The sequence below is a fragment of the Scyliorhinus canicula genome, chromosome 18 (assembly GCF_902713615.1).
Source record: "Scyliorhinus canicula chromosome 18, sScyCan1.1, whole genome shotgun sequence".
Taxonomy (NCBI): domain Eukaryota; kingdom Metazoa; phylum Chordata; class Chondrichthyes; order Carcharhiniformes; family Scyliorhinidae; genus Scyliorhinus; species Scyliorhinus canicula.
In genome coordinates, this window is record NC_052163.1 from 98,059,649 (window position 1) to 98,086,823 (window position 27,175).

At 47.0% G+C, this 27,175-nt stretch overlaps 1 protein-coding gene across 3 annotated transcripts in view; it reads right to left on the bottom strand.

The window, feature by feature from the left end:
- Positions 1–2,918: 2,918 nt before the first annotated feature.
- LOC119953042 (ras-related protein Rab-11B) overlaps positions 2,919–27,175 on the bottom strand; it is a 151,614-nt gene continuing 127,357 nt past the window's right edge. For 2 of the 3 annotated variants that reach the window (XM_038776841.1, XM_038776840.1), the window contains exons 2-5: positions 15,577–15,772; positions 9,130–9,323; positions 4,555–4,635; positions 2,919–4,182 (exon numbers count right to left, since the gene is read on the bottom strand). In XM_038776841.1, the coding sequence (XP_038632769.1) occupies positions 4,037–4,182; positions 4,555–4,635; positions 9,130–9,323; positions 15,577–15,772 (617 nt within the window). In that variant the 3' untranslated portion in view covers positions 2,919–4,036. Of the gene's footprint in view, positions 4,183–4,554; positions 4,636–8,658; positions 8,694–9,129; positions 9,324–15,576; positions 15,773–27,175 lie in introns of those variants that run through there. The other variant, XM_038776843.1, reaches the window with a different exon arrangement.

A 27,175-nucleotide genomic window follows, 5' to 3' on the forward strand; every position in this document is an offset into this window, starting at 1 on the left:
ACAGTCAGCTCTCTGATGGTGATGCAAATTTTATTTCTGGTCCCAAAAGTTAAAACACACCAATGTCGGAAGTGGAAATTTTGCATCCCCGATTTATTAATCAAAACAGGCCATTTCACAGAAGGCTATTTTAAAAAAACATGATATGAGCTGCATTTCCATGAACCCTGGTGCTACTCTTTTAATCCCTTTTGTTATTCGGATGCACATTCCATGATTGTTCCTGGTGTGTATGTATGTTCCTGGGAGATCTTGGGCTTGATTTTGAGGAGCTGAATTCAAAGTCCTTGTTTGATTGAGGTGGCGACCAGGGTGGGGCCTAGTTTGCAGTGGTGGTTTTGCTCGTGAGCGGGTCTATACCTCGGTGGTGCCTTCAGGATCAAGGTGATTGTTGCCCTTACAAATGTTGTAGGGTGGCATGTGGCTCAGTGGATAGCACTGGGACTGCGGTGCTGAGGACCTGGGTTCAAATCCTGGCCCTGGGTCATTGTCTATGTGGAGTTTGCACATTCTCCCCATGTCTGCGTGGGTTTCACCCCCATAACCCAAAGATGCAAAGGGCAGCACAGTAGCATTGTGGATAGCACAATTGCTTCACAGCTCCAGGGTCCCAGGTTCAATTCAAGCTTGGGTCACTGTTTGTGTGGAGTCCGCACATCCTCCCTGTGTGTGTGTGGGTTTGCTCTGGTTTCCTCCCACGGACCAAAGATGTTCAGGTTAGGTGGATTGGCCATGATTGCCCTTAGTGTTGGGTGGGGTTACTGGGATAGGGTGGAGGTGTTGACCTTGAGTAGGGTGTTCTTTCCAGGAACCGGTGCAGACCCGATGGGCCAAATGGCCTCCTTCTGCACTGTAAATTCTATGTGCAGGTTGGCCATGCTAAATTGCCCCTTAATTGGAAAACAAAAAATAATTGGGTACTCTAAATTTAAAAAAATGAATTAAAAAAACAAATGTTGTGGATGAGGGTCTCAATTCCTTGGCTCAGGTTGGTGCTCATTTTGATGAACTGCAAAAATATCTTTGAAAGAATAGATGAAGCGGAGAACAAAATCCCGTCACTCGATAGGACACTCCTTGTTGGGGGGGGGGGGTTTGCCTTCAGTTCTTGGAAATTCTGTTGCATGATATGTTCATTATCCTGGCTGATATGGGGGAGGGGGGGGGGGGGTGTGAAGGGGACTGGACAATGTGCACCTAATCTTAGGGGAGTGGAGGATGAACCCAAGTTTGAGTTGGCTGCCATGCTTCGCATCCTTGATTTGAAGGCTGGGCAGAGTTTGACAGAGCGCATATATCTGGTCTTTGAGGCCTGGGTGTCAGTTGGATACCCTGACCACTGGTTTTCTGCTGTCTTGTGCAAACTCCATGGATAGTGACCCAGAGCCAGGATCAAACCTGGGACCTCGGTGCTGTGAGGCTGCAGTGCTAATCACTGTGCTACCATGCTGCCCCTGGATTTAGCTGTGATAGCAGTCTGCTTACACATATCAGTACTGAGGGCAGGGCCTTAAAAAGTCTACATGGTTCTCACTTCTACTTCCTCTAAATCCCATTTGGCGTTACAAACTTTTCTAGCTGACTGTTGCCCTCAAAATTGCCATGCAGTCTGATCACAATCTACATCCCTGTTCTGCTAAAGTTGAATAGGTCCCCATATCATGAAGAGGTTGCCATACTTGGTATAGTTCAAATTGTCTCCATTGTGTCACTACCCTCTCTATTTTTTTCATAACTTAAATGTTTACTTTTGAAGGTGAAACAATGGAAAGTAGGTAAGCTGAACTAACATCTTATTTTCACAGGTGGGCATTTCTGGCAAGGTCAACATCCTTAATTATCTGCAGGAATATGGTAAAAAGCTCTTAAATGCAACTGAGTAGCTCTGCTTTTTCAGAGGGTTGCCAAGAGTCAACCACATTGCTGTGAACACGGGCCATAGGGAATGTGAGAATATGATGTCAACAATTTAAGACTGTTGAGGAATTTCCGGTATTCCAGGTGGGAGAAATGGATAGATTTTGGGTATTAAGGATTGTATGGGGGATGATCAATGGCCAAATAGCCTACTGCAGCTCTGAATGAATCAGATGCATTTTTATGACACCCAATAGTCCTGGTCTGTTTTACTTTGTCCCATAACCCCACCTCTGAAGAAAAAATCCAGTCCTGTAGTCTATTTGCAAGAAGATAATGAACTTGTTTCAAACTTTTCTTCAACATGCGATTCAATGTATTTACAAGACTCCAGCCAGATTATAGTTAACTCTTTCAAGAGGGTGGTTTACCATCTCAGTCCCAAGGATAATTAGGGATGGACAATGGCATTGCTGGCACAGACAACATGCAATGTTTTGGGAGTAAATCACAAAATTGTTAAAAATAATTTGAGGGTCATGTATCTTTGGACTGCTTTATCCCATAAAGCAATCTTCAAAAATAGGATGGGCAGTGCATTGAACAATGAGGGGCATAGAAAATGGAATTGAGCCAGCACAGACTCAAGAAGCAGTCTGGCCCAAAGAAGTTTTTTTCAATTTACAGATACAAGTGACTCAACTGAAAATTTGAACTAGTTGGGTTGAGGTTCCAATCCAACTAGAAAATGGAAAGCCAGAAATTTCAGAGCAGATGTTAGAACGTGCATGTTATTTTGTAGTAATTGGTCACAATCTTGAGCTGAACAACCTGAATAATCAATTGTTATACATATGCTGAATGCACAGTCAATTTCAGCAACTGCAAGTTTCTTTATTGCATGTAATTTAGTGGAATGTAAGGGATGTGCTGTGTATGGGAGAATTTCAGTTTGTAAGCAGAGCATTTATTAAATCACCCATAACTTTAATGACAAATGGGCTTTAACAGTTATGCCATCTTAATATGTTAGTGATACAGCAGAAGAAATCACACAGAAAAAGGTTTGGCAACAAGTTTATCCACCATATATAATAACCACCATGCACAATTAAGTGACAATACATATTTACAAAATGGATTGCACTTCATGGAACAGAGGAACCTAGTGACAAGGAAATAACATATCGTGCTCCAAATCATTTTAACAGTTATTCTTCCAGTGTGTCAGTCACAGGCAAAACTTTTCTTGAAGGTGGATGGGATGGATAGCAACATCTTTCTTGATTTAACAACCCAGTGTTAAACAGAAAGCAAAAGGTAGTCCTCCATGAAACTTTCCAAGTCAGAAATAAAAAACAGCATACCAACCCCAAGCAGTTGGCAATGGTTTGTTCATTTTCCTTGCTTAGGTGGAACTGAGACACAATCTGACAAAATAATCCGCACAAAAAAAAACATCTGTCTGAATAAAACTGGAGAACTGCCCTTTCTTTCAATCCGACGTAACAGGTTTTTCCCCCAAGTGAAGGTAGTACTGCTGACACTTAGTGTGGATATTTACATGCTTCAGGAATGTCAGCTTTCAATGCACTAAGCTGCTAACTAGTCAATGCAAAGTAGCACTGCAGGTTCTGTATCTACATTAAGATGCAGCAAATATGCTACAATTAAATAGTTATCACTACTGACAGCTGAATGGAAAGGGAAAAATATAATTTTCCTTTGAAAAGACTTCAACGCATAAGATATAAATACTTATGACAGGATATAAAGGCCTCAGTAGCATTATAAAAAGATGTTCCACAGTTTAAATATGGTGGGATCTTGACCTTTCCATACAGGAACCCTCAATGAGAAGCATAAATACACACAAGCTCAAACTCGAAGATGCAGAAGGGGTATGTGTCTGTCTTTTAAAAAAAAGTTATGTACATAAAAGTATTGCTCGACTTAGTCTTGAGTGTTCATAATTACAGATAAAGAAAGACGAGGAGGGAGATACATGCAATGTAGTCACATTAAAAGGGGGATGTCCCAAATGCAGAAATGAACATCAGCTCTACTGCTACAACTCATTAGAAAGGATTTCATTAATCACACACATTGGACAGAAGCAATTCACAACACACTACTATGCACAGGCAGAAGGAGGGATCAGAGGGGTTGCTGAAGCAGGTCACATATTCTGGCAACACTGCAGTTTATTAGATTTCTGCCCATCGGTTGTTGGGGGTACACTGATGTCTACCACATTGTTACCAGGTGATTCGTCATGAGCCGATCGATCAGAAATCTGCTTCTGCGAAACTATGCGGTAAATTTCTGGTGAAGAGAAAGAGGGTAATTTTGTAGCCAGGATATTAATTTCCTTCTCATAATTATAAACAAATTCAATATTTTCCCAGCCAAATGTTGCTCTTGTAAACAAAATACTAATTGAAATAATGCACAAATGCTGTTAATTGTGCAGATCCAATAAGGAATTTACTCTGGTTAAACTCTGCCCGGCTACACACAAGCTGACAACAACTCTGTCCATTTTGAGTAGCTGCAGTAGGATACAGGTGAGCCTGGGTTAATGGGAGTGTACACAGAGCAAAGTAATGGAGAAATTACATATCTAGCCAATACTGAGTTGCAGACTAATTCCAAGCAGTATAATCAGTAGTTTCTTCCTGTTTGAGATGATATTACCTGTAAGTATATTTTTAAATGCTTCTTCTACATTTGTTGAATCCAGTGCAGATGTTTCAATAAATGATAGATTGTTCTTTTCTGAAATATGAAAGAGACGTCATGTTCTACAAAAGACACAGCACAATAAGTGACAACATACCCATCTTCACCTAGCTACCTGTGGTTTCAGGGAATTTTCATAGAAATACAAACCGAGCATAGATGAGGCAGTCATTCAGCCTGTTGTGCCTATGCCAACACATCCCCATTGGCAAGTGTTCTTCCAAGTGCTCATGTTTGTTTAATGGAATCAGCAGCTTGTTCAGGTAAAGTCTACCAAAGTGTCATTTCCAGGCTAGATGATCTTGAGTTTAGGGTAGTGCAGGGAGGCACTGCAGTCTCACAGGTTCGAAACCGGCTCTGGGGTTTGCGTGGTTTCATCCCCACAACCCAAAGATGTGCAAGGTAGGTGGATTGAACACACTAAATTGCCCCTTAATTGGAAAAAATGAATTGGGTACTCAAGATTGTTTTTTTTTAAATAAAAAATTAGAGTTTAATGGAGTTATGATCAATGTCTGCAAAACATTCCTCCACTGATACTTCAACCACTTGCCCAGCTTCATTACTGAAAATTAAGTCCAGGACCATCCGATGTACTGGCTTAAAAAGTTCTCTTGGGTGCATTTTAAGAATTCCGCACCCTCTAAACCTTTCACACTTTGGCTTCCCAGATAATATTGGGGCAGTACAGTGGTTAGCACAGTTGCTTCACAGCTCCAGGATCCCAGGTTCAATTCCCGGCTTGGGTAGCTGTGCGGAGTCCACGTTCTCTGTGACTGCGTGGGTTTCCTCCGGGTGCTCTGGTGTCCTCCCACAGTCCAAAGATGTGCAGGTTAGGTGGATTGGCCATATTAAATTGCCCTTTAGTGTACAAAAATGGTGGGTGGGGTTACGGGGATGGGGTGGACGTGTGAGCTTGGGTAGGGTGCTCTTTCCAAGGGCCAGTGCAGACTCTATGGGCCAAATGACCTCCTGCACTGTAAATTCTATGATTAAGTTGAAACCTCACTATCACTGCCCTATTACCGTTACACTTTGGTGAAATTTGCCTACATATATCTGCTCTTTTTCTCTCGGACTGTTAGAGAGCCTAAGACAGTCCCACCAATGCGATTGCTCCTTTTTGGTTGCATCAGATCTTCTCCATATTGAACTCCAAATACCGTGATACTGCCCATTTCACGACCCAGTCCAAAGTCATCCTGAAGTCTATAACCATCCTAATCATTACTTAATATTACTCACTACCCCAAAGTGTAGGCAGTTTATAAACAATTGGACAGCAAGATTGTGCATGCATGCAATCACTCGCACAACATTTAGCACAAGGATAAAGATTTTAAAAAGGTAATGTGTACGACTGCAACAAGTGAACATCTTAAATATGGTTACATTTGCACATTTTCCTCTTTCCTCCTCCCCCTCCCCCAAAAGGATTGGCCGTGCTAAATTGCCTCAAATGAGGAAGAAAATGAATTGGGCACTTAACTGTATAAAGTAACCAGAGTTAAATGACAGTCAAATTTGGACAGCTACACACAGATGTACTCATCTGGAACTAATCAACTGCCTTTTAAAATACTTTCACTAGGGCTTGACTTTAACAAAACGGGTCATTCACAAGACAAACTGGCTAGTAGTAGCAGCATATTATTCTCCATCAAGTGACATTGTGTCCTTGTATGACCCAAAATCCATACATACACAATATCCAGGCCTCACTGGATAGTTATCAAACCATTGATTTGTTCCCTTCAGAGTATGTCGCCTCTGAACTCCAAAACAAGTTGAGATCAACTAACTCAGCAGACTGACTGAATTTGGAATCTTGACACCAGAAAGTTGAAGTAGGATCAATCTCAAGCTGACACTTCAACATCCAAAGATCTAACTGTAGTAAAATGCCACGTGGATTTTCATTATGATACTAGTTTTTAAATAATTTTTATTGGAATTTTTTACAGAAAATATAAAAATATAACATCAAGTATAGCAAAAAGCAGTAATATGCAACTAACAGCCCCATAACACCCACAATTCCCCCCATACCGTAACATCACATGTATCACACTCCCCCCCCCCCCCAAACAAGAGAACTTAACCATAAATTAAAATTAAATAAATCAAATTTAAATAAAATAAGCCAACATAATTAACGCCCCCCCCCCCCCCCCGTGTTGCTGCTGCTACTGTCCCAGTACCCTACCGTTGAGCCAGAAAGTCGAGGAAAGGTTGCCACCGTTTAAAGAACCCTTGCACCGATCCTCTCAGGGCGAATTTAACCTTCTCAAGCTTAATGAAACCCGCCATGTCATTGATCCAGGTCTCCACGCTTGGGGGCCTCGCGTCCTTCCACTGTAGCAAAATCCTTCGCCGGGCTACTAGGGACGCAAAGGCCAGCACACCGGCCTCTTTCGCCTCCTGCACTCCCGGCTCTACCCCAACCCCAAAGATCGCGAGTCCCCATCCTGGCTTGACCCTGGATCCCACCACCCTTGACACCGTCCTCGCCACCCCCTTCCAGAACTCCTCCAATGCCGGGCATGCCCAGAACATATGGGCATGGTTCGCTGGACTCCCGAGCACCTGACACACCTATCTTCACCCCCAAAGAACCTACTCATCCTCGTCCCAGTCATGTGGGCCCTATGCAGCACCTTGAATTGGATGAGGCTAAGCCGCGCACACGAGGAGGAAGAATTTACCCTCTCCAGGGCATCAGCCCATGTCCAGTCTTCGATCTGTTCCCCCTCCCACTTCGTTTTCAGCTCCTCTACTGACGCCTCTTCCACCTCCTGCATAAGCTTGTAGATATCAGATATCTTCCCCTCCCCGACCCAGAGCACCCTGTCACTCACCCCCCCTCGCGGGGAGCGCAGGGAATCCCTCCACCCTCCACCTGCCGTCTAGCGAATGCCTTTACCTGCAGATATCTAAACATGTTTCCCGGCGGGAGCCCAAATTTCTCCTCCAACTCCCCCAGACTCGCAAACCTTCCGTCGATAAACAGGTCCCTCGGCTGTCTAATGCCCGCTCTATACCATCCCCGAAATCCCCCATCCATGTTCCCCGGGACGAACCTATGGTTCCCCCTTAACGGAGCCTCCATCGAGCCCCCCACTTCTCCCCTATGTCGCCTCCACTGCCCCCAAATCTTGAGGGTAGCCGCCACCACCGGACTCGTGGTATACCTCGTGGGAGGGAGTGGCCACGGCGCCGTTACCAGGGCCCCCAGGCTTGTATCCCCACAGGACGCTCTCTCCATCCGATACTAGTTAGTATTAATTGTAAAATAGATATTGGCTTAAAGTGTAAATACAAATCCTGTTCATGAATGATACTGACCAAATCTATTAAGGTGAAGAAATGAAATAAATATGTCAATTTCCATAGCACTCAACATTTAGGTGAAATCAATGACAATTTGTATGTTATGAATGATGCACAAAAGCTCAATGGAACATGGAAAATATGATTTAGTGGCCTGTGTCAGAGAATGTGTTGTAGGTTTCACTGAAAGCACAAGCTGGATGTGCATGTATTGGCACTTCACCATAATGTTTATTGTTACAAGTAGGCTTACATTAACATTGCAATGAAGTTACTGTGAAAATCCCCCAGTCGCCATACTTCGGCATTCCGAATGTTCAAATTATCTAATAGCACGTCTTTTTGGGACTGGTGGGAGGAAACTGGTGCATCCGGAGAAAACCCACACAGACAGTGACGCAAGCTAGGAATCGAACCTGGGACCCTGGTGCTGTGAAGCCATAGTGCTAACCACCATGCTGCCCGTACTACCAAATTAATGATAAAACATACTAATGGATTAGCATTATAAACTGAACTCTGTAAATGCTTTAAAAAGTCCCCAGAGACTCGCTAGATAATTTTCTAGGGTTCCATAAGATTGACTGTTTAGATACATTTCTCAAAACAAATTTGAACCAGGGTACCATACCATAAACAACAACGTTCTTTGTACCTGCACCAAATGTTTACTTTTCATGTCAGTCTGGGAAGTGGGTGTGAGATGACTCCAGGTGCTATTATCGTCCACCCAGCTCTTCTCAATCACCGTTTAGAAGATGTGACTGGACAAATAAAGATGGAGGATTCAGATTCTATATGTTTATTTTTCTTTTAAATTTAGAGTACCCAATTATTTTTTCCAATTAAAGGACAGTTTAGTGTGGCCAATCCACTTATCATGCACATCTTTTGGGTTGTGGGGTGAAACCCACGCAGACACAGGGAGAATGTGCAAACTCCACACTGACTGACCCAGGGCCAGGATTCGAACCTGGGTCCTCAGTGCCGTAGGCAGCAATGCTACCCTCCGAGCTGCCCCGATTCTACATGGTTTTAACGTATGGGTCAATCATAGCATCCTTTTCTAGTGCTGCCCTACTGCAACTAGCCAACAGTGATAATGTTAGATTCACCATGACTATTTGTAGAACGGTCAGGGTTTTTAATTCAAACACTAAATAAACAGCTAACTGTTGAGATGTTGCATATAATACCTACCAGCAAAGGCCCGTGCCTCATCTGTTGGAACAGCTCTCAGATGACGGAGGTCACTCTTGTTTCCAACCAGCATGATGACTATGTTGTTGTCAGCATGGTCACGCAACTCCTTCAGCCACCGCTCAACATTTTCGTAGGTTAGATGTTTGGCAATATCATAAACAAGTAAAGCACCAACAGCCCCACGGTAGTACCTAAGAGAGCACACAACCCAGATTGCATCAATTCCCACTCCTGCAGGTTGCATCCTCTCATCCCCTTTTGTGAAACACAAGTCAGCAGCTCTCTTACCAATTAGAAAATATTCACAACCTTGCTTGGGCAGCTGCTGATATTCAATAGGAATGTTTCTCTTTTTGGGGGGAAGTAGTAAAGAGTTGATGGCAGGGCAAGATACTGGTCTTGGAACTCTGCATTTAAGTTTTAACAAACAGATGCAAGAGGCCAAAAGCTACTGTGGGAATGCGAGTTTAAGTGGCAAACCACAAAAGGACCATAATCAGTCACAATGCTCATTTTTAAAACTGGTTTCCATCCTTTTTACCGTACTTGCCCATTTTCACCAGCAGTGCTATTGACTCCCTATTGACTTTTCAAAAACAAATTTATTTAAAGTGACCAATTGATTCGGGGAGAATGCGCAAAATCTACATGGACAGTGACCCGGGATCGAACCCGGGTCCTCGGCACCGTGAGGCAACCGTGCTAACCATTGCACCACCATGCCAATCTCCCTGATAACTTCTATGCAAACGCTTTTCCTCCCTCTTTCCAGCTTTTATATAAACCTATTCATCTCTCCTCATAGGACAATCTCACTATCCCCAGGATTAGTTTGGCGAACCTCTGCTGTACTCCCTCCACGCTCAGTAAATTCTTTTTTAGGTAAGGAGACCAAAACTACCCACAATACTCCAGCCAGGTGGATCTTACCAAGGCAAGACCTTATTCTTGTACTCAAATCTTGCAATAAAGGCTAACATACCATTTACTTTTCTAATTGCTTGCTGCACCTGCATTTCGTTTTTTTTTTTAAGAAGTAAACTGGCTTTAATCGACTAGAACAGTGCCTGCCTGTAACTGCTCTGCTACTGAGAGCTGCCTACAGGACTACTGCTCTTTATACCTCCCCTCCAGGCACCAACATGATACATTACAGGTAAATGGTCCATAGATGGAACCCTCATGGGCAACAGCGTGGTACAGTTACATACGCGGTGAATGGTTAATACGTTCACCACACCCTCCTCACAACCGTCACAGAATTCAGAGGACCGCCTTTTCTGAAAAAAGAACACTTCCCCAGGTGAGGTGGGGAGCGGGGTAGTGTACATTAATCAGGAGATGATGAGGAGGGAGTGTATATTCATCGGGGGGGGGGGGGGGGGTGTCTTCCTCAGGAGTGAGGGGGGTAGCTGGGGGTTGTATATTCCTCAGGAGGTGGGGAGGGGGGTTCAGGAATCGTACATTTCTCAGGAGGTGTGGAAGGGAAGGGGAGGAGTACATTCCTCAGGAGGTGGGGAGAGGGAGTAGAGGGTGTACAGTCCCCAGGAGGTGGGGAGAAGAAGTAGAGTGTGTACAGTCCCCAGGAGGTGGGGAGAGGGAGTGGGGTGGTACAGTTCCCAGGAGGTGAGGATGGGGAGAAGAGATATACATTCCTGGTGGAAAGTAGCCACCATATCTCTCAAAATTAACCAGGTGCGCTGAATTTATCAAATCTTTTCGCTTACATCGTCTTTTCAATTTTGTTTCTGCATTTAGTTTTCAATGACTCATGAACAAGAATTTAGAACTAGAATTAGAACAGTACAGCACAGAATACCCAGATCCCTTTGGATAGCAACATTTCTCAATCGTTCACCATTTAAAAAATACTCTTACCTTTCTGTTTTTCATACCAAAGTGGCTAAATCCAGATTTTTCCACATTATATTCCATCTGCCATTTCTTGCCCACTCAAGCCTCTTTTAATTCCCATTAAAGCTAGGTGGAATTGTGAGTTGAGGAGGATGAAAAATAATTGTCATCTGCAAACATGCAAATATTACATTTGGTCCCCAAATCCAAATCATTGACATAGATGATGAATAGCTGGGACCCAAGCACTGATCCTAAAGGTACCTCACTAGTCACAACCGGAGAATGATCGGTTTATCCCTACGGTTTCCTGTCTATTAATCAGTCCATGCCTGCATATCAAATCCAATCCCATGTGCTCTAATTTTGCTTACTAACCTCTTGTGTGGCACCTTTTCAAATGCCTTCTGAAAATCCAAATATACCTCATCCACTGTTTCTGCCTCATCTACTCTGCTAGTTACATCCTCAAAACTCCCAGCAAAAGTTGTCAAACATGATTTCCCTTCCATAAAGCCAGGTTGACTCTCCGCAATCCTATCAATATTTTTTCAGTGTCCAGTTATCACATTCTTGATAATAGGTTCTCGCATTTTCCCAATGGCGGGGCAGTCCAGAACCAGGGGTCATAGTCTAAGTAAATGGGGTAAACCATTTTGGACTGAGGAGGAGAAATGTTTTCACCAAGAGTGATGAGCGTGTGGAATTCTCTACCATAGAAAGCATTTGAGGCCAAAATGTTGTGTGTGTTCAAGAGTGAGTTGGATTTAGCTCTTGGGGCTAAAGGGGTCAAAGGATATGGGAGGAAAGCGGAAACAAGTTACTGAGTTGGATGATCAGCCACGATAGGCAGAGCAGGTTTGAAGGGCCAAATGGCCTACTCCCACTCCTATTTTCAAAACTGATGTGAGCTTCCTTTCTTAAATAGCGTGGGTTATATTTGCTACTTTCAGCGAGATCTTCCCAGTGCACCCGCAATGGGGGGGGCGCAGCACTAAAGGGGCTGCCGTTCAAACAAGCCCGACACAAATTCCGCTACCTGGGGATCCACAAATGGAACCTCACCAGTCTGACGGAGGAAGTAAAAAAGGACCTGCAAAGATGGAACACACTCCCACTCTCTCTCGCGGGGAGAGTCCAGACGATCAAAATGAACGTACTGCCCAGGTTCCTCTTCCTGTTTAGATCCATTCCGATCTACATCCCCAAGGCCTTTTCCAAAGCGCTGGACAAACTAATCATGGCGTTCGTATGGGGGGGGGGGGGGGGGGGGGAGGAATGCGAGGAACCCAAAGAAGGTCCTACAAAAAACAAAATCCAGGGGGGGGGGGCTAGCCCTCCCAAACCTACAATTCTACCACTGGGCAGCAACAGCCGAGCGAGTAAGGGGATGGATCCAGGAGCCAGAGGCCGAGTGGGTGCGCGCGGAGGAGGCCTTCTGCGTGGGGATCTCCCTCCGGGCCCTCGCCACGGCAGCATTCCCATCCCCACACAAAAAACACTCCGGTAGCCCGGTGGTGACAGCCACCCTCCAATCCTGGAACCAACTGCGGCAGCAATTTGGCCTGACCAAAATGTCGGACAAAGCTCCCATCTGCAACAACCATAGGTTCACACCAGCACTGACTGACGCCACCTTCAAACGGTGGAAGCAGGACGGAGGGACACTGACAGTCAGGGACCTATACACGGACGGCAGGATCGCAACACTGGACAAACTGACAGAGAAATTTTGGCTAGCCAGGGGGAACGAGCCAAGGTATCTGCAGCTCAAAAACTTCTTACGAAAGGAGACAAGGACGTACCCACAACCGCCACGACAGACACTACTGGAAGATCTACTGGACACAAGTATCCTAGATAAAGGGAACTGTAGCGACATGCATGACCGACTGGTAGAAAGGGTCGACACCCTATCGGACGCAACAAGAAAGAAATGGGAGGACGACCTGGGGATTGAGATTAGGTGGGGACTCTGGAGCGAGGCACTGCATAGGGTCAACTCCACCGCCACGTGCGCAAGGCTCAGCCTGACACAACTAAAAGTGGTACATAGAGCCCACTTAACAAGAACCCGTATGAGTAGGTTCTTCCCGGAGGTGGAGGACAGATGTGAACGGTGCCAAAGAGGCCCGGCCAACCACGCCCACATTTTCTGGTCTTGCCCCAGACTCGTGGAGTACTGGACAGCCTTCTTCGAGGCCATGTCCAAAGTGGTGAGGGTGGAGCCATGCCCAAAAGTGGCAGTCTTCGGGGTCTCAGACCAGCCAGATCTATTCCTGGGGAGGAGGGCGGACGCCCTTGCCTTTGCCTCCCTGATCGCCCGCCGTAGAATCCTGTTTGGCTGGCGGTCAGCAGCACCACCCAGAGCTGCAGACTGACTGTCCGACCTCTCGGAATCTCTCCAAATGAAGAAAATCAAATTCGCCATCAGAGGGTCAGACGACGGCTTCCACAGAACGTGGGAGCCATTCACGCAACTGTTCCGGGACCTGTTTGTGGCCAACGAACAAGAGGAAGAATAGCCGGGTGGCCAAGAATCAGGGGAAAATGGTCTGGAATCGGGGGAAGGTAGCCAGGGCATGGAGGGGAGAGATGGACTGGGGGGGGGTACGGCTAAACCTGAGGAGGGTGGGGTGAACCACGGGGGGGGGGGGGGAAAGACCAGCTAAACCTGGGGAGAGGGAGGTGGGGCGGGGCAGGGAAGCAGGAGCCGGAGGGAGGGCACGGGATGCCAAAACGTGCATGACACCTCCAGGAGCGGGGAACGAAGAAAATGGAGATGGAGGACGGAAGGAGCAGCAGAAGCGGGGGCGAGCGTGGGACGGCAGCGAGACCTTTCCGGGAGGGGTGGGCGACCACAGCACAGCCAAATATCACACTGATTTTCTCCCCGGCACCCAAGTGTGTGTGTGTCCCCAGTCTCTCCCCCCCACCCCCCCAGGCAGTCGCCTACTTACGTGGTGTGGGTAATTTTGCCAGATGTACAGAGCTGCTGCTGTCGAACTGGTGCACAATACCCCACCAGTTATTCTATTTCATATTTTATTATATTTTTTTATGTTGGGGTGTGCCCTTCTCTAAATATGTGTATAATATATATATATATGTTTCTTATTCTGTGTACATAATGGTAATTATACCTTGTTCAAAACCCAATAAAAACATTTATTAAAAAAACTTCAGCAGCAACGCGGGGGGCTACGGGTTTGTTATGGGGGTTTGTACTCATGGTTTTATGCTTATTTCTTTTTCTTGTTAATTTCTTGTTTTTGTATTGGAGGGGAGGGGTTACTGTTTTTCTCTGTTGTGATAACATTTGTTGTTGAAAACTTGAATAAAAATTATTTCAAAAAGAATATTTGCTACTTTCCAATCCACAGGCACCATTCCTGAATTTTGAAAGTTGATCACCAATGCATGCACCATCTCTACAGCCACCTCCATCGACACTCTTGGATGTAAATGATCAAGTCCAAGGGATTTAGCAACTTTCAATCTGATTAATTTCTCCAACACTCTTTCACTAATCCTAATTTCTTTCAGGTCCTCTAATCTCGCTAGTCCATTGGCTCCTCAATATTTCAAGGAAGATTTTTGTATCTTCCTCCAAGACGACAGAAAACACATGTATTTTTCTTCTGTTTCCTTATAAATTTTATCCTTGTCATCACTGAGCCCACAATTGTCTTTACTAACCTTTTACAAACTACATGTTATTTCTTTTCTAGTTTATTTTCTGATTCTTCTTTCTCTGTCAATGTTTCTTTTGCCTAATTTTATAATGTTCCCAATCCTTAGGGTTACTACTATTTTTGGCAACTTTATACACTTCTGCCTTTGATCAATATATAACTTCTCGTTAGCCATGGTTAGATCAATTTTTTTTGCTGGATTTTTGTGCCTTGGAGCAATGTAAATTTGTTGCAAATTACATATTTTTCTCAACTTTATCCATTACCTGCCTACTGGAGTATCCGATTCTTTTTATTCTCCACTTAAGGGAGAAATTTTATCATGGTCAATCCACATAGCCTGCACATCTTTGGGTTGTGGGGGTGAGACCCACACAAGCACGAGGAGAATGTGCAAACTCCACACCGACAGTGACCCAGGGCCAGGATCAAACCCGAGTACTCAGTGCCGTGAGGCAGCAGTGCTAACCACTACGCCACTGTGCTGCCCTAAAGTAGTTTCCCCAATCTGCCTCAGCCAATTTGCCCCTTAGATTCAAAATCACTTGTTCTCTAGTTAGTCCCTGAACATGCTGTTCCAGATGACCATCACAAACATTCCAGGAATTTGTCCTCAGCATTAGTACTAATTAGGTTTACCCAGTCCAAATGTAGACTGAAGTCCCTCCTGCTTACCATGTCATCCTCGTTACACGCACCTTCAATTTCCCGATTTATACCAGGCCTTACATTGCCGTTACTATTTGGGGGCCAATTAACAACTCCTTCCAAAGTTTTCTGCCCTATGCTGTTTATTTCCACCCAAACTGATACTGCATCTTGATCTTTGGATCCAAGATCCTCCTCACTAATGTATCGATTCCATCCTTAATTAAAAGTACAACAAAATACTTACGCTGAAGTGATGGCACGGTATCGCTCCTGTCCCGCTGTGTCCCAGATCTGTGCTTTAATTGTCTTTCCATCCACCTGGATACTCCTGGTGGCAAACTCCACTCCAATGGTGCTCTTACTCTCCAGATTAAACTCGTTACGTGTGAACCTTGACAGGAGATTGCTCTTTCCAACCCCGGAGTCTCCAATCAGCACAACTGGAAGGGACATATGCACAAAAATGTGGATGTTCAATAAAGCAGTTTAAAAATGACAATTTCCCCAAATGTGCTGGAGGACCTATAGGCAAAAAAAAAAATCACCACCCAGGATACAGCTGTTATCAAAAAACACTGAACTCAGTTGTATTACGCCCCCGATGACAATCACCTATAATTAAGGCTAGAAATCCATATAATCGGACTTGTTTGCATCTTTTCTCACCTACCATTTACACTGAATCCCCTAGACTCTCGAGTCTGCAAATCAAAAACTTGCATTCAAACAGCATCTTTAGGGCAGCACGGTGGCGCAGTGGGTTAGTCCTGCTGCCGCACGGCGCCGAGGTCCCAGGTTCGATCCCGGCTCTGGGTCACTGTCCGTGTGGAGTTTGCACATTCTCCCCGAGTTTGTGTGGGTTTCACCCCCACAACCCAAAGATGTGCCGGGTAGGTGGATTGGCCACGCTAAATTGCCCCTTAATTGGAAAAAATGAATTGGGTACTCCAAATTTTAAAAACCCAGCATCTTTAACGTAATAAAACATCCCAAGGCACTCTACAGGGCTTATGACCGAGAGGTTATATTCGAACCGCTAGCCAAAAGCCTGGTCAAAGAGAGTATTTTAGAGGAAAGAGCGAGAGTGTGGAAGAGGAATCCACAGAATTCCTACAGTGCAGGAGGCCATTCACCTTCCAAAAGAGCACCCGACCTAGGCCCACTCCCCCACCCTAACCGTCACAAGTTTGAACATTCTTCTCTACTGAATTCGCACTTCGATGCATGGAAAAAAGGACTAGAAGTGTTCGTAAGGGCAGAAAGAAGACGACAGAGAAGACTTGGGCTTTACTTGCAACAGGAGACAGCATGGCGGAGGGGTGAACCTCTGGCTTGTTGACTCAGCAGTCTGCGGAGCAGCTGATGCAAGTCATCCAGGAGGGCTTTGCTACGCAGAAACGAGATTGCTTGGACCCGATAAAAGCGTCAATTGAGCGGTTGGACGCCCAGGATCGGTGATCCAGAAGGCGGAGAAATCACTGATGGAGCAGGAGGAGCATCAGACTGTGGTGGAGCTGGAGGTGGGGATGCTGAGGGACCAGCAGAAGAGGCTCCTGGAGAGGGTGGAGGACCTAGAGAATAGGTCGCACCGCCAGAACCTAAGAATTGTCGGGCTCCCGGAGGGGTCCGAAGGAACGGACGCTGGGGCATACGTCACAGGCTTATTTGAGAAGCTGCTGGGAGATGGGGCATTCTCCCAGCCCTTGGAGGTGGATAGGGCTCACAGACCATATGCGAAGAAGCCGCAAATGGGAGACCCCCGAGGGCAATGGTGGTGAGAATCCACAGGTTCTCGGATAAGGAGCGTATTTTGCAGTGGGCCAAGCAGACACGGAGCTGTAAGTGGGACAATTGCATCCTACGGGTTTACCAAGATCGGAGTGTGGAGGTGGCCAGGAGGAGAGCAGGCTTCAATCAGATCAGGGCAATCCTTTTCAAGAAAAAGGTGAAGTATGGACTGTTATACCCAGCCCGTCTCTGGGTCACGCATGAGGATCAGCACTTCTACTTCGAATCGCCTGAGGACGCGTTGGACTTTGCGAAAAAGAAAGGGCTGACAAAGGACTGAGAACTTGGCTGCAATGTTTGTGTTTCTGTTTTGTTTCTCTTTGTAAAAAGTTTCTTGTTTTGCTTGGAACCAGCAATACAGCTGAGTGAGTTTAGGTTTTCATTTGCAGTGTTGGGGGATGGAGGCGTGCTAGTTTTGATCTTTGTGTTTTTCGGTTGGGCAATTGTGTGGGGATTGTTTGATGTTGAAGTTTGTTTGCATGAGCGAGGGGGGGGGGGACAATAGGTGGGAGACCATCTGGCGCCGGGATGGGGGCCACCAAGCTAGCTGGGTGAGCTAGCTCTCGGAAGCACAGTGGGGGATATACATACATGTTTGGGTTAGGAAAGGGATTGGGTTACAGGGTGTTGTTGCTTTGGGGAGGGGGGGGGGGGTTGAATGTTCTGCTGGCAAGGGTGTCACTTGGGCTGAGGGACAGAGAGGAGGTCGGGGGCTGCCTGGGGATGGACCGGTGAAAGCGCGGATCACGGGCTGGTGGCGGGCCTAAAAAAAGGGGATAACTGATCGGAGGGGGGGCTGGGGGGGCGCAATGAGCCCCCCAAACCAGGCTGATCACCTGGAATGTTCGAAGGTTAAATGGGCACGTGTTCGTACATCTTAGGGGACTGAAGGCGGACGTGGTAATGTTGCAGAAGACACACCCACCTTAAGGTAACGGACCAGGTTAGACGAAGGAAAGGCCGGGTCAGTCAGGTGTTTCATTCGGGACTAGATTCAAAGACTAGAGTGGTTGTGATCCTGATCAATAAACGGGTGGTGTTTGAGACGGGTATAGTCTCAGACATGGGAGGTTGGTATATTATGGTCAGTGGGAAACTGGAGGGGGTGCAGGTGGTATTAGTGAATGTATATGCGCCAAATTGGGATGATGTGGAATTTATAAAGAGGATGCTGGGGAAGATACCTGACCTGGACTCGCACAGGCTGGTCATGGGAGGGAACTTCAATACAGTTATGGACCCTGGCTTAGACCGGTCAAGCTCAAAAACGGGCAGGGTGCCAGCAATGGCAAAGGAACGAAGAGGGTTCATGGAGCTGATGGGGAGGGGGGGCGAGGGGGTGGATCTATGGAGATTTGGGCAGCTGAGGGTGTAGGAGTTCTCCTTCTATTCACACGTGCATAAAGTGTACGCCTGGATTGATTTCTTTATTTTGAGCAGGGTCTTTCTGGCTGGGGTAGTGGACATGGGTATTCGACAATGATCAGAGGATTAGATTAGATAGGGTGGACATTGAGAGCCCTTTTCCTCAGATGGTGATGTCCAGCACGAGGGGACATAGCTTTAAATTGAGGGGAGATAGATATAGGACAGATGTCAGAGGTAGATTCTTTACTCAGTAGTAAGGGCGTGGAACACCATGCCTGCAGCAGTAGTGGACTCGCCAACACTAAACGCATTCAAATGGTCATTGGATAGGCATATGGACAATAAGGGAATAGTGTAGAGGGACTTTAGAGGGGTTTCACAGGACGGCGCAACACAGAGGGCCGAAGGGCCTGTACTGCGCTGTAATGTTCTATGTTCTACAATCTCAAACCATGCACCGCACTGGGTTGACCTGCAGGTTAGTAAAGACAGTAACCAGCGCCCGCACTGGAGGTTGGATGTGGGACTTTTGGCGGATGAGGGGGTGTGCGGGCGACTGAGGAAATGCATTCAGAGCTACCTGCAGGTTAATGACACGGGGTAACTTTGGCAGCGGTGGTTTGGGAAGCACTGAAGGCGGTGGTGGGGGGGGGGGGGGGAGCTGATCTTGATCCGGGCTCATAGGGAGAAGGTTGACAGGGCAGAGACGCACAGAGTGGTAAAGGAGATATTACATCAATAGGAGGTATGCGGAGACCCCAGAGGCAGGGCTCCTGAGGGAACGGCAGAGGCTGCAGGTGGAGTTTAGCTTGCTGACCATAGGGAGGGCAGTGGAGAAGCTGAGAAAGACGACGGGGGCAATTTATGAACATGGGGAGAAGGCCAGCAGAATGCTTGCACAGCAGCTTAGGAAGAGGGAGGCAGCTAGGGAGATTGGGAAAGTAAAGGACAGTGAGGAGAACCTGGTTGGTGATTCGTTAGGGGTGAATAAGGCGTTTAGAGATTTTTACAGCAGGCTGTACAGGTCGGAACCCCCTACGGGGCCAGATGGGATGAGGCGCCTCTTGGAGGGGCTGAATTTCCCAACGGTAGACAGAGAGCGGGTAGAAGGGCTGAGGGCCCCAATTGGGCTGGAAGAGATAGAGATAGTGCTGGCACCCTGCCCGTTTTTGAGCTTGACCGGTCTAAGCCCAGGTCCATAACTGTATTGAAGTTCCCTCCCATGACCAACCCGTGCGCGTCCAGGTCCGGTATCTTCCCCAATATTCCTCTTTATAAACTCCACATCAGCCCAATTTGGCACATATACATTCACTAATACCACCTTTTTACAAAAACAGAAACACGAACGTTGCAGCCAAATTCAAAAGTTCTCAAATCCTTTGTCAGCCCTTTCTTTCTTGCAAAGTCCAACGCGTCCTCAGGCGACTCGAAGTAGAAGTGCTGATCCTCATGCGTGACCCAGAGATGGGCTGGGTATTACAGTCCAAACTTCACCTTTTTCTTGAAAGGAACGCCCTGATCTGATTGAAGCCTGCTCTCCTCCTGGCCACCTCCACACTCGGGTCTTGATAAACCCGCAGGATGATGCTATTGTCCCACTTACAGCTCCGTGTCTGCTTGGCCCACTGCAGAATATGCTCCTTATCCGAGAACCTGTGGATTCTCACCACCATTGCCCTCAGGGGTCTCCCATTTGCGGCTTCTTCGCATATGGTCTGTGAGCCCTATCCACCTCCAAGGGCCAGGAGAATGCCCCATCTCCCAGCAGATTCTCAAACATGCCTGCGACGTATGCCCCAGCATCAGTTCCTTCGGACCCCTCCGGGAGCCCGACAATTTTTGGGTTCTGCCGGCGGGACCTATTTTCAAGGTTCTCCACCTTCTCCAGGAGCTACTTCTGCTGGTCCCTCAGCATCCCCACCTCCAGCTCCACCGCAGTCTGATTCTGCTCCTGCTCAGCCAGTGCCTGCTGGATCGCCCGATCCTGGGCGTCCGACCTGAGCTCCAAATGCTCAATTGACCCTTTTATCGGGTCCAAGCAGTCCCGTTTCTGCGTAGCAAAGCCCTCCTGGATGACTTACATCAGCTGCTCCGTAGACTGCTGGGTCGACAAGCCAGAGGTTCAACCCTGCAAGCGATGTAAGTATTTTTAATTTTCCAATTAGTTTGAGTGTAAAGATTTGGAACATTTTGAAAAACTAAAATACAATCAACACTGATGCCCACGGCTGTGGAAGGGGAGGCGGAGATAGTGGTGGCATTAGATGCAGAGAAGGCCTTTGATAGGGTTGAGTGGGGGTATCTGTGGGAGGTGTTGGAAAGGTTTGGGTTTGGGAAGGGGTTTGTCCGTTGGGTGAGGTTGCTCTATGCGGACCCGATGGAGAGTGTAGCCACGAATGAGGAGGAGGTCGGAGTACTTTCTGCTGTACCGAGGGACGAGACAGGGGTGTCCCCTGTCCCCCTTGCTATTTGCGTTGGCAATTGAGCCCCTGGCCATGGCATTGAGGGAGTCAGGGAACTGGAGGGGCCTGGTGCGGGGTGGGGAGGAGCATAGAGTGTCGCTTTATGCGGATGACCTGTTGCTGTATGTGGCGGACCCGGTGGGGGGGGGGATGCCGGAGGTGATGAGGATTCTCAGCGAATTTGGGGGCTTCTCTGGGTACAAGCTGAACCTGGGCAACAGCGAGTTGTTCGTGGTGCACCCGGGGGATCAGGAGGAGGGGATTGGTAGGCTCCCACTGAAGCAGGCAGGGAAGTGCTTCAGGTACCTAGGAGTCCAGGTGGCTGGGGGGCCCTGCACAAGCTCAACCTCACAAGGTTGGTGGAGCAGATGGAGGAGGAGTTTAAAAGGTGGGATATGTTACCGTTGTCACTGGCAGGGAGGGTGCAGTCCGTTAAGATGACGGTGCTCCTGAGGTTTTTGTTCCTGTTCCAGTGCCTTCCAATCCTTATCCCGAAGGCCTTTTTTAGGAGAGTTAACAGGAGTATTACGGGATTTGTGTGGGCGCATGGGACTCCAAGGGTGAGAAGGGTGTTCTTGGAACAGGACAGGGATTGGGGGGGGGGGGGGGGGGGGACGACTGGCGCTGCCCAGCCTGTGTGTGTACTATTGGGCTGCCAACGCAGCAATGGCAATGGTGCGTAAGTGGGTAATGGACAGGGAAGGGGCAGCATGGAAGAGGATAGAGATGGCGTCCTGTGGGCACGAGTCTGGAGGCACTGGTAACGGCGCCATTGCCGCTCCCTCCATCGAGGTATACCACGAGCCCGGTGGTGGTGGCTACCCTCAAAATTTGGGGGGAATGGAGACGGCATTGGGGAGAAGTGGGGGCTCGATGGAGGCCCCGATACGGGGGAACCATCGGTTTGTTCCAGGGAGCATTGATGGCGGATTTCTGGGCTGGCACAGGGTAGGGGTTAGGAGGTTGAGGGACCTGTTTGTGGAGGGGAGGTTCGCGAGCTTGGGGGAGTTAGAGGGGAAGTTTGGGCTCCCCCCGGGGAACATGTTCCGGTACATGCAGGTTAGGGCATTTGCCAGGCGGCAGGTGGAGGGGTTCCCCTTGTTGCCCCCACGTGGGGTACGGGACAGGGTGCTCTCGGGGGTGTGGGTTGGAGGAGGGAGGATTTCGGACATATAACGGGTAATGCAGGAGGTAGACGAGGCCTCGGTGGAGGAACTGAAGGGTAAATGGGAAGAGGAGCTGGGTGAGGAGATTGAGGAGGGGACATGGGCGGATGCCCTGGAGAGAGTGAATTCCTCCTCTTCCTGTGAGAGGCTTAGCCTCATACAGTTCAAGGTGCTGCATATGGCCCACATGACTGGGACGAGGATGAGTAGGTTTTTCGGGGGCGAAGACAGGTGTGCTAGATGCTCGGGGAGCCCAGCGAACCACGCCCATATGGTTTGGGCATGCCCAGTGCTGGGGGAGTTTTGGAAGGGGGTAGCAAGGACAGTGTAGAGGGTGGTGGGATCCAGGGTCAAGCCAGGCTGGGGACTCGCAATAGAACATAGAACAGTACAGCACAGAACAGGCCCTTCGGCCCTCGATGTTGTGCCGAGCAATGAAATGTTTGGGGTTGCAGTGGAGCCGGGAATGCAGGAGGCGAAAGAGGCCGGTGTTCTGGCCTTTGCGTCTCTAGGAGCCCGGCGGAGGATCTTGCTTCAATGGAAGGATGCGAGGCCCCCAAGCGTGGAGGCCTGGATCAATGATATGGCGGGGTTCATTAAATTGGAGAAGGTGAAGTTTGCCCTGAGGGGATCAGTACAAGGGTTCTTTAGGCGGCGGCAGCCTTTCCTGGACTTCCTGGCGGAACGGTAGGGAAATAGGCCGGCAGCAGCAACCCGGGCGGGGGGGGGGGGTTTGGTTCGGTGGGAGGGAGAATTGGGTACATGGGTTTGTTGGATGTGGCGGGTGTTATCTCTTTCCTTTTTGTTGTTTGCTTTTTTTGTTGTTTTTGTAGTTGCTTTTGTAGTTGGGTGGTTGTTAATCAGTATATGGAGCGAGCTAATACTTTTAAAACCCAAAAGCTGCACTGCAATAGAGCGCATGTGCAAGAACTGTACCAAAAATCAAAACAACGCAAGTGCTTAAAAACCCTGACAAATTACTTGTTCTGCACCTACACTAGCTATTCCTGAATTTAAAAGTTTGTCGTGGTCCAATTATGGACGGTGGTTGACAATGGATTACAAAATTTACTGAACGTGCTTCTAGCAGTTTAAATAATTAAGTTGGTTTGGATTGTAGAAATGAAAACAAGAGTACATACTTGACAGGCAAACAGATTATTTCCCGCTGAGGAGTAATCTCCACTCCATTCTATCAGTGTCAAGTCACTATTTTGAGCCGACGAAAGCCCTGCAACAAGTTATGCCACATCGTAAGGGGAGGTGGTGGCAAGAGGTACTGTCGCTGGTCTAATAACCAAGAGCCCCAGGTTAAAGCTCTATGGACCCTTTGAACAGATCCAGCAACTCAAGATTCGGCATTCATGAGGCACTGTGGGCCATCAGCTCCAGAATTGTACACAATCTGTAATTCAGCATATCCTCCACTCCATCATCACCACCAAGCTAGGGGATCAACCTGGGTTCAATGAAGAGTGCATGTGAGGACCAACACCAGGCATATTGAAAAATGAAGTGTCAACCTGGTAAAGCTACTTGCACGTCAAACAGCAAAAGCAGCAAGTACTATACAAAGCAAAGCAATTCCACAACCAATGGATCAGGTCTGGTCTCTGCAGTCCTGCCACAAATATCCCCATCATTAATAATGGAGGTGCTCAGCACATCGCAACAATCTTCAGCCAGAAGTGCCAAGTGGGTGATCCATCTCTGGAGGTGCCCAGCATCATAGATTTCAGTCTTCAGCCAATTCAATTCACTCCATGTGGCACCAAGAAACAGATGAATGCACTGGATACAGCAAACATTATGGGCTCTGACAATATTCCTGAAAACTTGTGCTTCAGAACTTCATGCCCCTAGCCAAGCTGTTCCAGTACAGCTACAAAACTGCAGTGTGGAAGATTGCCCAGGTATGTACTGTACACTAGAAACAGGACAAATCCAACCCGGCCAATTACTGTCCCATCAGTCGACTAAATCATCAGTGAAGTGATGGAAGGGCTCATCAACAGCGCTCACAAGCAGCACTTACTCAGCAATAACCTGCTCACGGATGCTCAGTTTGGGTTCCGCCGGGGTCACTAAGCTCCTGACCTCATTACAGCCTTGGTTCAAATATGGTCAAAAGAACTGAATGCCAGAGGTGATGCAGGAGTGACTGCCCTTGAAATCAAGGCATTTGACAGAATATGGCATCAAGGCACCCTTGCAAAACTGTGTCAATGGGAATCAGGTGGAAAACTGTCCACTGGTTGGAGTAGTACCCGGGACAAAAGGAAGATAATTATGGTAGTTGGAGGTCAATCATCTTAACTCCAGGACATCACTGTTTGGGAGTTCTTATGGGAATATCCTAGGCCCAACCACCTTCAGCTCCTTCATCAATAACCTTCCTTCCATTATTAGGTCAGAAGTGGGGATGTTCGCTGATGACTGTACAAAGTTCAGCACAATTCATGATTCGGCATATACTAAAGCAGTTCATGTCTAAATGCAGCAAGACCCGACGATATCCAGGCTTGGGCTGACAAATGGCAAGTAATACGCCACACAAGTGCTCGGCAATGACCATTTCCAACAAAAGATCACCCCATGACATTGAATGGCATTACCCTCGCTGAATACCCCACTACCAACATCCTGGGGGTTAACATTGACCAGAAATTGAATGGGACTGGCCATATGCATACAGTGGCTAAAGAGCTGGTCAAAGGCAATTTTCAACCAGTAACTCACCTCCCGACTCCCCACAGCTTGTCCACCACCTGCAAGGCACAAGTAAGCCCACCCGGCTTACTCACTCTTCCATCGGGCAGGAGATTCCAACTTCTTCCATTGGGCAGGAGATACAGTAGTCTGAGAACACGCACGAACAGACTCAAAAACAGCTTCTTCCCTGCTGTTACCAGACTCCTAAATGACCCTCTTATGGACTGACCTCATTAACACTACACCCTGTACGCTTCATCCGATGCCGGTGCTCATGTAGTTATATTGTATACCTTGTGTTGCCCTATTATGTATTTTCTTTTATTCCCTTTTCTTCCCATGTACTTAATGATCTATTGAGCTGCTTGCAGAAAAATACTTTTCACTCTACCTCGGTACAGGTGACAATAAACAAATCCAATCCAAGTCAGGTGGATGATGGAATACTCTCCACTTGCCCAGATTAGGGCAGCTCCAACGACAAGAAGCTCAACACCATCCAGGACAAAGCAGCTGCTTGGTTGCTACCCTCCACATTCAATCTCTCCACCGCTGATGAACAGTAGCAGCAATGTGACTCAAAATATTAAAGAGTAACATGCAGATTGATTAGAGACAAGGCAAATATAAATTGGGTAGAACTAAAATTTGAAGTGGGAAAACTTTATTCACAAAGGTAATCATAGAATCAGTGCAAAAGGAGGCCATTTAGCCCATCGAGTTTCACAGACCATTCGAATGAGCACTCTATCCATGACCACACCGTACTGTCCCCGTAACCCCTTAACCTAACCCACACATCCCTGGACACCAAGGGGCAATTTATCATGTCAAATCCATCTAACCCGCACATCTTTGGACTGTGGGAGGAAACAGGAGCACCATGAGGAAACCCACGCAGACACGGGGAGAGCATACAAACTCAACACAGACAGTGATCCAAGGCCGGAATCGAACTCGGGTCCCTGGCGCTGTGAGGCAGCAGTGTTAACCATATGGCGCTGAGGACCCAGGTTCGAATCCCGGGCCCTGAGTCACTGTCCGTGTGGAGTTTGCACATTCTTCCCATGTCTGTGCGGATTTCACCTCCACAACCCAAAGATGTGCGGGTTAGGTGGATTAGCCACGCTAAAAATTGCCCCTTAATTGGAGAAAAAAATAATTGGGTACTCTCAATTTATTTTTAAAAAGCAGTGCTAACCATTGTGCAGCAATGACGCCCCATAGAATCCCTACAGTGCAGAAGGAGGCCATTGGGCACATCGAGTCTGCACCGGCCCTCTGTAAGAGCATCCCACCCAGGCCCACTAACTCCATCTGCACATTTTTTGGATGCCAACGGGCAACTTTAGCACAGCTAATCCACCTAACCTATACATCTTTGGACTGTGGGAGGAAACCAGAGCACCGGAGGAAAGCTACATGGGCATGGGGAGAATGTTCAAATTCCACAGTCAACCGAGGCTGAAATCAAACCCAGTCCTTGGCGCTGTGAGGCAGCAGTGTTAACCATTGTGCCACTGGTCAGTTTAATATTTGTAATAGTTTGTTGAACACTATTGTAGAGACAAGTGAAGTCAAACTTTAGATTGGGAACCAAGTATGAAAGGTGTAGATTCACGATGCAAGCACATAAGCTAAGCTGATGCTTTAGTCCAGTGCTGAGTGCCATCTTGCAGGTAAGTGTTAAACCAAGGCCTCAATTGCTCTTTCAGGTGAATGTAGTGCTATTTGAAGGAGGGAAGTTCTTTTGGGTACCAAGACCAAGCTTCAATGAGTCTAATCCTTTGCTCATTCATGTAAATATTTTACTTACCATCCGTATAATCAAGCCTTATGCTTGTGAAGTTTAATAGGTAGCTAATCTTCCACTATTTATAATTCAATCCCTTTCTGATAAACGGTATGACCAAACAACTCAAAACTGAAGGCATACAGTCTTCCCTTTAAGAAAAAGGGAAAGTCTGCCCTTTTCGGTATGGATATCTGAATGGAGCAATTATGTTTTTAAACGAGAATATCTATATGCAACCATACAATTTCACTAGTTGATCTTCAATTAAAGCAAATTACTGTAGATGCTTGAAATCCAAAATAAAACAGAAAATGTGGTAAAGCTCAGCAGGTCTGGCATCTGTGGAGAGAAAAATGAGTGTTAATGTTGAGTCCATACAGACACGAAACATAAAGACTCAACACTAACTCTTTTTCTCGCCCCACAGACACTGCCAGACCAAAGTTTTCCCAGCATTTCCTCTTATTTTATAAGCAATAGTTTAATTTTGATAGCTAGATAAAAGTGAAATGGTCCCAAAACAAATTTGCAGACAGGGAAATAGTATAA